The 14,291-nt window shown below is 34.9% G+C and overlaps 1 protein-coding gene across 8 annotated transcripts in view; it reads right to left on the bottom strand.

Annotated features, from left to right (window-relative positions):
- The window catches only part of CACNA2D1 (calcium voltage-gated channel auxiliary subunit alpha2delta 1), a 490,964-nt gene that overhangs the window by 384,943 nt on the left and 91,730 nt on the right, over positions 1-14,291 (bottom strand). For all 8 annotated transcript variants that reach the window (XM_021674256.2, XM_021674264.2, XM_021674268.2 and 5 more), the window contains exon 3: positions 347-463. In XM_021674256.2, coding sequence (XP_021529931.1) covers positions 347-463 — 117 coding nt within the window. The remainder of the gene's footprint in view (positions 1-346; positions 464-14,291) is intronic.

A 14,291-nucleotide genomic window follows, 5' to 3' on the forward strand; every position in this document is an offset into this window, starting at 1 on the left:
AATTAAAGATGATGATAATATTCTGGGTTTTATGTTGTGTAATAGACTTAAACATGTTCAATTTATTATTATGTATCATGATGTACATCTGTATAAATATACATATAAGCAATTAAACATATATTATTAAAAATAATAGTAATATAAAAATTAATAATTAGAAATAAACTGATTATTTAGGGTTCACAAAGAAACCACGATATCTCATCATTTATCAATATATCAGATGAACACAGTTACTAAGAAAAAGGAAGCATACCAAAGAAACCCCTCAACAGGGCATGAAAAACAAACAATAGATAAGTAATAAAAAATAATAAAATGAGCAGATCTGATTTAAACTCACCACCAGGGCTTTAGATCTGTTGCTTAGAAGTTTCTCAATATCCCTGGCTGCAATTTCTACCAGCTGGCGTGCATTATTTGGTTCCACAGTATACAAATCTTGATATTTCTCATAAATCTGTGTGAAAGAAAAAAAAAAAAAAACTAGTAAGAACAATAATTACTTATTTGGCTTACAGGTTCCCATTAGAATGTATTTAAAACTATAAACAACTGATTAGAAATACCACCCTGTTCTTTCTTTATCTTGATTTTTTTGGAGTTTGAGTGTGTCAGGAAAAAAGACACATAAATATAAATTTGCTGTAAGCCCATCAGATTGCCAAAATAGAGGTTATGTTAACAGGCTGTAAAACATGTTGTACCACAATGGTTTGTACGTGCAATATTGAGGCATGGGGCTGTACTCTCCAATCTCAAAACTGGGTTTTATCTGTCATCAGCATCGTAAGAGAAGGGGTAGCCATCCTAGACAACAGAAGGCAAAGTGAAGCATGGAAGGTCAAACCTGGAGAATGAGCGTGGAAGACAAAGGTAGGAGGAAGGGTTATGTGCTACGGAATGGAGAGAAAGAGAGAGAGAGAGAGAGAAGACATATAAATCCCCTGCTAATGTTCATCTAGATAAGAAGAGGAGCTTTAGAGACAGTTTACTATAAAGGAGATGAAGGCCATTAAGGTTTTGGTTAGAACTGTAATGGTGTATTTATTTTTTATTATCAAAGTAAATGTTGCTGTTGGCTGTTAATCACTGAATTAAACTACACTGAAATTAAGCTAAGTGGCAAAAGAAAAATTTGACTACCTTTCTGGCTCACCTTAGAGTCTATGGAAGGATTTCCCCAGAGTGGCATAAGCTGCACCTGTCTTACACAGCCTGTACAGTCTCAGCAAGAGAGGAAGAATTAAAGAAAGGGGGGTTAGAGGAGAAGCAGTCACAGTGTTTGTGGCTGGAGGGCTGAGCTGAGAAGGAAATCCCTTATGTGTCCAACAGATGGGGTGTACATGCATGACTAAACCATCTTTGAAAGCCAGGACCTGGCAGGTTTTTACTGTCTTATGAGAAGTGAATCCAGGCACATACAGGAACCAGTTCAACCCTGCTTTTTTCTGGCACAACTCCAGCATGATGCTTTACTACCAACAGGTTCTACAGCCTGGTCCCAGCTGAGCACTGATAACACTGGTGAATACTGGCTTCAAATGGACACAGACACATACTACCATTTATCGACCAGAGAGCATATTCATTTTACATGGACTTATATTTTTTTATTTGAAATTAAAATTAATATTTTGTAAAGATTTAAATCCATTTTTACTCCTAAAATTGACTTATTCACACTATGAGGTTTTTCAATACTCATGTGAACTTTGAATTTGTAGGTTTTCACTCAAAGTACTTAAGGCACATTAATTTCGTGACAAAATCTCCATATTTAGATTCATCCAGGAGTCCTGCATTTTAGTGGATTGCTTATGCTTTCTGCTAAGACGTAGATTATTGAGTTCTGTTTTAAACACTCATGTCATCTATGAAGAACTTCATCCAATACAAAGCTTTCTCTTTCATTTCAGACTAAGATAAGATTCAGGAATGTCAATTAATTGATTTGGGGCACAAATAGATAAACCTTAACATCACTTTAATTGATCCAGGATATGTAGTTCTTTGCAGTAAAACCAATAGAGCTAATTGGTATGAAATGTAATGTACTCTGTACCATTAATATCTTGTTCATTTCTCAATGCAGTCTAACCTCCTTCCTGCGGTATAGGGAATACAACGCTTCATAGTTGGAGATTAGTTCAGAAGTGCAATCTACGCTTCAGGTAATGTCATTTATTAAGTCTCTACATACATGTGCCAGACGTATTAATTACTTGGTGCTTTAAGGAATAAATAGATTATTAATCAGCAGAAACTATTTATTTCAAGTATATAAATATCTTCTCAAATATATAAATTATATTCTCTCAAATTTTCCTTTTAGGATAATTTTTAAATACATAAGTTAAAAACAAAATCTAACTCACAAACAAATGTAAAATAAATTAAGTCAAGAAGCTTAAGTCTAGAACCCCTAGTATAAATATCTGGCTGTATTATTTTATATATAAAACCACAATTGAAATGCTTTCTTTGGAAATAAAAATAAATTAAATTTATATAACTCTCCACCAAAAAACTAGCTCTTGCTTCTGGTTCCAAAGATTACAATCATCTTTACTGTCATGAGAGCTATTGCAAAGCTCTCCTTATATACATTTAGTAAATAATTTTCACAGAAGGCTTCATATGGATTTTTATGATCATGTAATATATTTTCATAATATGTATATATTTCTAACTCCATCACTAAAATCAAGACATATTTCTACAATATTTCATATATTAATATTTCAAACACATCTTAAAGTACCTTTTCCTCTTCTTCAGTTTACTGTTTTGTAAATAATTATCTGCTTTGCCATTTCATCCAATTTCTTTCTCAAAGGAAAAACAGCATGGTGGAAATAATATGAGTTTTTGGCACCAGAGTTACATTTCAATTATGTCAATTCTTTACATGCTGTGCAATACTGGCCTTTGTTTTTTTCTCGACTAGAAAGAACACAGCATATAGAGAGACTTCAAAACAGTATGCTTTTTCTCCTGATACACTCGTATGCTTTGGTTTTTCTACAGTTCAACTTTCGCTCCCACCCTGACATAAGTCTTGACAAAAAGCATACTTACCACCTGTGTTTTCTTCCTTTCCTACAATCTTAACCAACTGGCTTTAATGTACTTTCATTGTAACATTCAAAGACCAAGTTTCTCTGTGATGACAACATAGATTATGGTTTGTAAGACAGGCAGAAAAACCATAATCTATGTTCTAAATATCTTTGTTCTAATTAACATAACATATGCTAATTATCTGTGTTAACATAATCTATGTTCCAAGTCACTTTACTCTAATTAAGTCTACAGTTCCAGGATAATCATCACAATTATACGTTTTTAAATAACTTCAAATGTAATATCTAAAAAGTGATATTAATCATTGATACAATTGCTTAACAAAATTCCTAAAGAAACATCTTCGAAGTCATAATACAGATGCCCCAGAAATATTTACTCAAAAGTAAATATGCTTCCAAGCTTTTAGATGACCTAAGATTTTTTAAGAATTTTTATTTTTAAAAAACTTTTTTAGAGACAGGTCTCACAACATTGCCCAGGCTGGAGTGCAATGGTTATTCAAAGAGGCAATCATCCTAGCACTTCAGGCCTCTGGTGATCCTCCCACGTCAGCCTCCCAAGTAGCTGGGACTACAGGTGCATGCCACTGCACACAGCTAGAAGATTATTATTAACAATCAGTTTTAGGCAGCTATTCTACATCACTTTTAGGTGTTTCACACATATATTATTTATTCATTTTAAGAAATCTATAATATACATGTAATTAACCACTGTATTAGTGAGAGCAATGGGATGCAGGCTTTAGAGTATCTGGAGGGAGTCTGAATCATACTTCATCATAAAAGAGCAAACCAATGACAATGACCAGAGCAGCCAAAGGTGAATGGTAAGGTGGCGTATTCAGGCAAAGTGAGACTGCAATGCCACTCTATGCCCTCAATCTTCCTTGGCTTCGGCAGGATGTGGAAATTTAGGAAAGCCCTTTGAAATGAGCAAGAAAGGAACAAGGGTCAGTATGTCTGCTAGGAGACAGGCTCAGTTCAGGATCAAAGAAATTCTACTGCAGAGGCTGAGAAACGGACAGTGGGAAGCAGAGGCCCAGCTGAAGGAAGATGGTAAAGAACCACCAAAACAGGTTGAGAAGATTGGCCAAGTTCTAAGCAGCAGTCAAGTTCCATATCTATGTCAAGAGAATAAAAGCAAGCAAATACACCAGACATTGTCACATAAGTTTCTCCCTGCGCCCAGGCACTGAGAAGCAAAGTCAAGAACATTAGAGAATATTGAAAAAGAGTTACAACTTACTAAATCCTTAGTTAGCCACAAAAGGCTGGTTTGATTTGAAAGAAGTCACTTAACCTTCAAGTCATGTGATTAATTTGTCCCTGCTAGGAAGGAGAATGGCAGTTCATACGCAAGTAAAGTTCCCTAAAAAGAAACAGCCAAATTTTTGCATATTAAATCTTAGGCATGTAAATTTTGACAACCCCATCTCCCAATACTTCCATGTGTACTCTCCTTCCATGGAAATTGTCTTGGACAAGCAATAAGATTTCTGCCATAAACACAGGCATCTTCCTGAGGGAAGTTTTCCCTTTGACAGTCCCTGATGAAATAGGAGCTCACTTACACATGGCTAGAAATATTCTAATGTATGGCCTTGTCCTTGACTTCTAACCAATTTCATCAGGACTTCTATCAGATCTGGAAGCAGTTAACATCTGAGTCAATGGCATGTAAAGAGCCAGATACAAAAGACTTGTATACCTTAAAAAAAATGCACTGAGTTAATCAGATGCTCTCACCACAGGATGACAGTTGGATGAAACAGTATGGATCAAGGTTTAAGTAGAATTGGAACTGAAAAGACTAGTGAGAGAAAAGCAGTATTCAGACCTACTAAGCAATAGAAGTGGTGGTTAGGATAGATAAAATAACTGCTTCCCAAACATCCATATCCTGATCCCCAGAACCTGTTAATATGTTGTTACATAGCAAAAGGGATTTTAAGTTTGCAGTTGGAATTAAATTTACCAATCAGCTGGCCTTAGAAGAAGAAGATTATCTTAGATAGTCAGAGTTAGTCAATGGAATCACAACGGTCCTTAAAAATGGAAGAGGAAGATGTGACTAAGGAAGAGTAAACCAGAGACATGGCAGCATGAGAAGAAATCAGGTCAACACTGCTGGCTTTGAAGATCATGGTAAGGAGAAATGAGCCACAGAAAAGACTTCTCATCGCTGGAATTGTAAGATAATAAAACTGCATTGTTTTAAGCCAATAAGTTTTTAAGTCATCTGTCACCATGGCAATAGAAGACTAACATAATGAGTTAGCTGTGAGGAGCTCCCAGCAGACAGTCAACAATAACAGCTTCTGAGGCTGCCTTGCCTCTGATCTGCCCTTCCTCTGATCAGACTATTTTCTAAATACCTTGAGTATTTGCTGACAGCCAGGATCCTCCTGAGTTCACTTAAATTCACTAGGTTTTTTTTTTTTTTTAATAGAGAGGATCTCACTATGTTGTCCAGGCTGGTCTTGAACTCTTGGGCTCAAGCAATCCTCCTTCCTTGGCCTCCCAAACTGCTGGGATTACAGGAGTAAGCTGCAGCACCCAGCCTATTTTTTTTTTTAATGGGTAGGTCTACAATAAACTTACTGAGTGATTCACTGTTCCTAAAATGAAAAATTCTAACAGAACCCCATGTCTGAAGTTGCGATTAACAGTATGTATTATTATTTTGCATTTTCATTACATTCATCATTAGATTCTGATGAATATGAAAGATAAGCTCCATTGTGAGCAATGTACAATTTCCATTAGGCTTCAGGAAATACTGAAAATAGTTCAAGGATACCCATTATTACCTTGACAATTGTGTGAGGTTCTAAGAAGAAAGATGATAGAAATGCTAAAAATATCAAAATGGACATACATACACTGTATAAAACTGTAGACAAATTGGATAAATAAATATCACCCCAACTCAAAATAATAAGAAGTGGGATTAAAAGAAAATGTTGCATTATATTTCCCATCATCATTATAATTCCACTGTCTATTGGATAACAGCAGTAAATTCGATATCTTCAATACTAATGCAGGCAGGAAAAGAGATTCGTTGTCACCTCTGCTGCTTCAGATACCCACAAAATCAATTTCACTTAATTTTAGTTGAATTTTACAACGTGGGATGGTTTGTCTGTGGGTTATAGGTTTTTTTCCCTTTATTAAGTACTCCTTAGGCTTTTGAACTACTTGTTCCCTAGCAACTGAGAATGTCTTCTTTCTAAAAGGTGTATTAACACAAAAGAATGATGTAATATACTTTCTTGGTCACTTTCAAGGGTCAAAGTTCCCTTAACTAAAGAAATACTAGTGCAGTATTTATATATATATACATATAAAAGTCTCTTTTTTCTTTATTTATCGTAAGTCTCATCATCATCTAAGCTGGCTATCACATAGAAATGTTGAGAAATGTGAAGATTCTTTCATCTAACGTAAAGAGTAACTAGTGACTGTAGATCTGAACTGATGTTAGAATATACTTTAACAACAAAGACAATAAAAACAAAACCTCCTTTTCTCCTATGGAAATTAGCTGAGCTTTAACACAATGAATTTTGCCATAAAAATGATGTAATCATTTCTAATTAGTTCCTGATCTCTTCAACCTCTTCCTTCCCTTTGATTAAAATAATAAATGATGTAATCTCCTAAATAAAAGTCAAGCTTTTAAAATGTCTTAGTCTTTAGCATATTGTCAATTGTGTTTAGTGCTGCTGGGTAAAGAACTAATGCAAATACCAACTGCTAAAATATATCAATTCAACTTAGTGTGTGTGCATTTATGAAGCTATAGGTAATCATTTTACAAGATGCATAACACTGTATTAATGTCATTTTTAAAAATCACGTTTGGGCCGGGTGCGGTGGCTCATGCCTGTAATCCCAGCAATTTGGGAGGCAGAGGTGGGTGGATCACGAGGTCAGGAGTTCAAGATCAGCCTGCCCAAGATGGTGAAACCTCGTCTCTACTAAAAATACAAAAATTAGGTGGTATGGTGGTAGGCGCCTGTAATTCCAGCCACTCAGGAGGCTGACAGAAAGAACTGCTTGAACCTGGGAGCCAGAGGTTGCAGTGAGCCGAGATGGCACCACTGCACTCCAGTGTGGGTGACAGAGCAAGACTCTGTCTCAAAAAAAAAATAAAATAAAATCACATTTGATTCTCTGCATCTTCACTCTAAGTAAATTATAGCCTTATTTTTCTTTTCCCTATAACCTACCTTTTTGAATTGGGACACTGCCTTTGAAAATTTTATGACTTGATATGTCTGTTTTGCTACTTTTAAGCATATGCAAACATCAAACATATATAATTTATATAAGTGTCATGTTTATTGTGTGTTTTCTATTCCCCTTCACTAGAAGGTAAATTTCAAGAAGACAAAGATTTTTGTCTGTTTTGTTCACTAGTACATGCCCAGTGCATAGCACAGTGCCTGGCACAATCAATACTGATTGAATAAATTACTGAATGGATACTGATTGTGTATCAGTCTTTGCTGGGAATGTGGATAATGATTTATAACCACTTACTCCCTGTATTTTAAAATCAATATTTATTTTAAACCTAAAAAAATAACATGGCTAAGTAAGGTGCTATGCAGTTACAAAGCAGACTACAATACAACACCAATTCAATAATTAAACTCCAACAATAGAATAAATACACAAAATAAAGTAATGATCAATGTGAGGAAGAATGTGAGTGTTCCAATGAAGAGATACAGAAACGTATGCTATCAGAATTCAGAGGAAAGTAAGATCGCATAGGCTGCAATAGTCACATAAATGAAACTACAGCCACATCAAACATTTTGGAGGAAACATTATTCAATAAGGGATGAAAAAGATCAGAATGTGTGTGATACAAGGACTTATAGGAAAATAAAGAATGAAAGGCAAATTGAGACATGATTATGAAGAGTAATAAAAATCAGGATATTGTTTTATACCTTATTCTATAGTCTACTCCAACCTATTTTAGACGAGTAAACTACCTAGCTCAGAACTTCTAGTGACTATCACAACAGTTAGTACATAGGAAGAATCTGAATTACAAATTTGTTTACTATAAATACAATCCAAACTTACATATACACACATATACAATTATATACATACCACATACATATATACACACATATAAATACATAATTCACTCATATCCCCAAATTTATAGTACATACTTTTCTTTTTTTTTCTTTTCTTTTCTTTTTTTTTTTTTGAGACCAAGTCTCGCTCTGTTGCCTAGGCTGGAGTAGAATGGCGCAATCTCAGCTCACTGCAACCTCTGCCTCCTGGGTTAAAGCGATTCTCCTGACTCAGCCTCCTGAGTAGCTGAGATTACAAGTGCACACCACCACACCCGGCTAATTTTTGTATTTTTAGTAGAGACAGAGTGTCACCATGTTGACCAGGATGGTCTTGATCTCCTGACCTCGTGATCAACCAGCCTCTGCCTCCCAAAGTGCTGGGATTACAGGTATGAGCCACCACACCCAGCCTATAGTGCATACTTTTCCAACAATAACTATATCAAACTGGCATTGTAATACCAAACTCAAGAGTCTCCCTAGCCACTCTATTCTTTCTATTTGCTATGATACAGCTTCTTAGCTAGGACTATAACATTTCAAATGGGGCACTGTCTTTAGAAGGATATTTAAGAAGAATGAAGTCACAATTGGCGAGCCTTCCAGAGCACACACTGCTACTTGCCCTAGCTCCTATTAACAAGAAGATAATGGTGACACTTCCGAACAATATAGTAAAGATGTCAGAAGGAAAGGAACAAGTGACAATCGCCAACATGCCACTTAATTTTCTCCGTATTACACATAGGAACGGGTGATTATATTTAACTAGAAATGCAGGTTGTCCCTAGAACAGAAAAACTAAACTGTAACAAAGACTCAAGTGAGTATGAAAAACATTTACGGCAAGAATTTTTCAGTTTTTAGGATAAAAGCACTTGACACAAAAGGTAAATTTTAAGTTCATGTTTAAGAACACTTAGAGCCAAAGCAAGGAAAATATTGAGATACATAAATAACAGAAACTCTCCACCTCTACTTGTTTTTTGTTGGTTTTTAACTCCAGAGATGATTTATTAACCTAGCCTTTCTTTTTCCATATATGAAGCTATATACAAATTGTGAATTGAGCATATATTTTGACCAGAAAATTCATGTGCAATTAAAAGTGGAAAAGGTCATATTAGATTCCATTAAAACTGAAATTAAAAATAATTAACCAAAGGCTGAATGAGCTGCCTGTTTAATGTCTCTAACCCCAAACGACCTAAATTCATTTCACTGCCAATAAAAGAATTTTTAAAAAGCAGCCCAGTTTAATTTGCCCATAACTGTCATACTTTATTAACAAATGTCTTTTCTAAAGCAAAACTGATACCTACCAATGTTGATATACAATTTGACAAATTTATATTCCTTTAAAGAATTTCATACACTCAGATTCTTCTGTTCTTCTTGAGCAGTTTTTCAACCTTAGCATAATTGACATTTCACAGATAATTCTCTGTTGTGAAGAGATGTCTCATGCCTTGTAGGATGTTTAAAAGCCTCACTGGCCTCTATGCCAAGGGTATGCAAGTAGCAACCACTCCATGCCCCGAGTTATGATAATCACAAGTATTTCCATACCATCCCATGCCCCGAGTTATGATAATCACAAGTATTTTCAAGCATCGCCAAATGTATTCCAGGGCACAAAACAGCCCCTGGCTGCGAACCACTGCACTAAATATATATTTAGAGAAACAATAAATAATAACATATCCCTCAAGTACTAGCATAACTTCAGAAAATGTTAATTAAGGGCTGGAATAGAATGGTAAGGTAAAAGAAAAGACGTTTTAATATCTGTTGAGAAAATATTGAAAGTCACCCTAAAATTAGAAATCCCCTGAGTTTATTCTGTGTCTTTGAAAATGAATGTAATTAACCACTGTTTAAACTAAAATAGCTTCTTACTGAAAAATCTCCAGCACAGCAGCAAGGAGGGGGGAGGATGATGGTGAAGGGAATCCATACTCTCTGCACTCTATATAGTGCTATATTCTGCAGTCAAAATAGATTTCTTTCTCTTAGGACAAAAAGAGCAAATCCAGGAGTGTAAGATAATCTTAAATTGCCTACATCATTATGGTGCTGATATAGTTACAGCACTTAATTGTTGAGGGAAGTAAGGCAACTCTGAATAAAGGCAAAAAAAAGGGAATTAATAATAAATAGCTATATTTGTTTATTTAAAGTGAGAAAGCACATAACTCCTTTAAAACTTTATATCGTCTTTTACCCTCAAAACAATTCTGTGAGAAAGGGAGAATGTTTTTACTGTTCTCATTTGACAAGTGGGTAAAGGGAATTCTAGTGTCTGATATTCTAATATGGCTTCTTTGCCGGACTTGAAGATTTCCAATCCTTCTTGTTGCCTGTGCATCTTGCCGATTCCCTAGTCAGAATCACCAATGATTAACTGTGTTCTGTTTTTGAGTATGTCCCTTTGTACGTATATTAAACTCTCCACCACCTAGAAAATAAATATTCTATTTACATGAGATGACATGACCACAATGTCAAAGAATAAGCATTAGTTTGAATTACTAATGAAAATAAATCCTTCACTCAGAACGCTTAAATACTACCTTAATTGAGAGTGTTGAATGCTCAATATTTATACACATTTCATATTTACATCTTTGAGTAGCATATCAAAATGTTAAGGTATTGGTTTTGAAACTTACACTTAAGAAATCATAACAATAAATCAAAAGCCAGGAAGTTCTATGGTGATGCCACTGCAGAATGAGTCTACCTTCAAAAATAAGCTTCCAGGAAAACTTTAATCCACACGTTATTCTAAATATATTTGTAGATTTCTATCCTAAAATTTTAGAAATTCACATAGTTTACCTTTAGGAAGAAAGCTTCATAACTACAATGTGCCATGCATCATTTCAAATGGCAATGGTAAACATTTCATGAACTTTAAAACATTGTTTTCAGGAATATCCGGACTATTTAATTTTTTTAAAAATTTACCTATTAATAAATACGTGATGATCAGCCTTGCCATTTGCCAGTGCAGTAGCTAAAGGAGTGTGTGTGTGTGTGTGTGCGCACGCACATGCACACGTGTGTGTGTTTAGAAATAATAAAATGTATTTCAAAATATTCTATAACTCGGATTGTTAAAAATACAATGTTTTTCTAAATTTGGGAATTTTTTTCCTATTTTTCTGTTTATAATGTTTTAAATGTGTAAACACAGCTTCCATCTCTGTTAATATAGCTTTAATATATTGTTATATACTCAGATAATAATACATACGAGTGAAGACTGCCCTTGTCCTCCACTATTGGTTCTGCCCTCTTGCCTGTGAGAGAATTTCAGTGGGTCACATGGCTGCTCAGAAAAAGCCTCCACTTCTCTCACACCTTTTGAGTTAGATGTGATCATGTGACTAAGTTCTAATCACAAATGTCTTACTCTTAAATGACTGGATATGTTCTCTCCAAATCTCTTTCCCTTTACATGACAGCTGGGAAATAAAAGCCACTGGAAGAATCATCTTGGGTGCAGGAATCCACACGATAAGAATGGCAGAGTCATCTTGCCAGCCCTAGACAGCTTACCTTTCAACCGCTATGTGACAGAAAAATATAGGTTTAGCTTGTCTCTTTGTCATATTGGCCCAGCCTGTACCCCAACTAATACAATGCCATCAGGTAATACAACAAATGAATGACATTTGTTGAGCTCTCATTATATGTCAATAAATATTTTATATAGATTGTATCGTTAATCCCAACAGCTCCATGAGACTAAATATCTTGGCCAGATCCTAAAGCTGGCAATTGGACGAACCAAGGTATAATAGCCTTAAGAATTTTTTAAAGGGATATGCTATAATTTTCCATTTAAAATATTGTGTGTTTGCTTCAGTTAGAAGACCGTGAATAAAAAATCAGGGAAAATTTACTTTCTGTACCATTCTTAGCAATTATTTCAATGGATATACAAAAAAACTATTTCCGTGTATACCAACAGAAATGGGAGGTTTTAAATTATGCATGTAAATTTTTATGTTGAAATTTCCTTCTACTCTTTTAGAAAAAAAATTTAAATGGAAATATTCATGAGTAGATAACTGTTGGTGGTGGAGCTTTGGCTTCTTCTAACTTACATATTTCATAAAAAGAGCATTAGCATAACCTGATATACTCATCTTGTTTACTTTTGGGGATCTGCTTACTTTTTCAATGTACAAATAAGGATAAAAAATGCTATTAACATATATTCTAAAGCATACAAGAAGGTATTTCAAATTTCAGAGTTGCATCCAATTTAATAGTTGTGTAACCCAGAACAAAATTTTAACCTTCTCTCAATTATTTTACCCACTTTGTGGATGACTATGTGCAACTGATGGACACACGTATTCTCCAAATGGTTCAGCAATGGAATAATCCAATAAGAGGCATCTTAAAAGTCTAACGCATCAGGGACAATAGTCCTATCCAAACCTATTCACTCTTGATCTTTAACGGAAGACAAGCAGGTAACCTGGGCAAAATCTCACATTTGTAAAGTTATGTATTCAATCATATTAGTAACTTTCCATGGGCTACTATTTTAGGATGCGATAAAGCAATGATCACAAAATTGCAAAAATATATTACTTATTAATTTTAGTTTTGAAACAGGGTCTCACTGTGTAGTTCAGGCTGGAGTGCAACGGCATGATCACAAAAAACATATTACTTTATCTATGGTGCTTCATTGTGTTGGTTCTTGGCCTCCGTGTAAAAAGTTAATTGTACCCGATGAAGCCAGTAAAAATGAATGTAATTTTATAATTTGAAGAACCTTCATTTCCACAATATTAAATTTCAAACTGGGGCCCTGCTAAGCTCCTGCATTTATTCAGCTTCTGGTCCTCACTATGTATCCAACACCCCCAATCTCAGCTCAAAGTTCACTCTAAACTCTGACATCCTTCAGCAGAAGGAATGAGGCAATATGGAATTATTTGTCTGTATAAGATGACACTCTTTGTGTGTCCTATAGTACTTAAATTCTTTTTCCAATAATGAATTCGGCTCTAACACTCCTCCCACTACCCTAGTTACCTAACAACACATCATTCATTTATTTGGAATTTATCTGTCACTGTAATGAGGTATGTACCCCATAAACAGAAAATGAGAGAGATTTTCTTTCATTTTTTCCATTCTATTAATTCAGACAGAGTCATCGATTCATTCATCAATATCTATATTCTTCTTAGTAATCTATTCTTCATAAAGCATAATGAAAACCAGGTGAGACTTTTTGTTTTGGTTAATGATTCATTGCAAAAAAGCAGATTCGAAAAGAAAAGCTTCACATATTAATACCAAAAGGAACAATGCAGTCAGCCAGGCAAGTTAGTTTTTGAGGCTGGGGAAGCACTAACAGAGTAAGGGAGATGCTCCCAAAAGCAGCTTATTTTTAATCTCCATCTGTCGATAAAGAGAGAACTTCTCACCAGAACCTGTAATTTCTTTTTTTTCTCGTTATGATTAAATAAAAGCTTTGCCCTCAATCAATTTAGTAGTGTCCAAATGAAAATTAATGAAGAAGATTTGGTGGTGCCTCCATAAACTCCATCATTTTCATAGAGGCTCACTGATTACCTACACACTTTCATATTCTAATATATTTTCCCACAGTGAATCATCACAGATACCAAGCATTGGCATACGATAACTTTCAAGCTTCTTTGCACCACCAGTAATCAAGTTTTTTCTTAACAGCAGAGTGTTAGTTCTCTGGGGAGAGGAATACCATTTCTTTGTTTATCCTTGGCAGCCTGAACAGTGTCTGGGACATATTACGTGCTCAACATAATACACTGACTAGAATTAAATCTGATCATTGTTATTCACGAGGGACACCTTTCATTTCCAAACATTCCTTATCTCATAGACATGTAGATTTGTTCAACACACTCTACGGTTATTTTATAAAGAGGTTCTGGTATAATTTTTTGAAGTATGTATGTATGTGGTTTCTTTATGAATTTCTGTTAATATATAAAGAAACCACACATTCCAGTTTCTCATATATATTTACATGATAAATAGTCATATATTATACGTGAAGCTGCTTTTATAC

The sequence above is a fragment of the Aotus nancymaae genome, unplaced genomic scaffold, assembly GCF_030222135.1.
Source record: "Aotus nancymaae isolate 86718 unplaced genomic scaffold, 86718_ANA_hifiasm-v0.15.2.pri h1tg000002l, whole genome shotgun sequence".
Lineage (NCBI taxonomy): Eukaryota > Metazoa > Chordata > Mammalia > Primates > Aotidae > Aotus > Aotus nancymaae.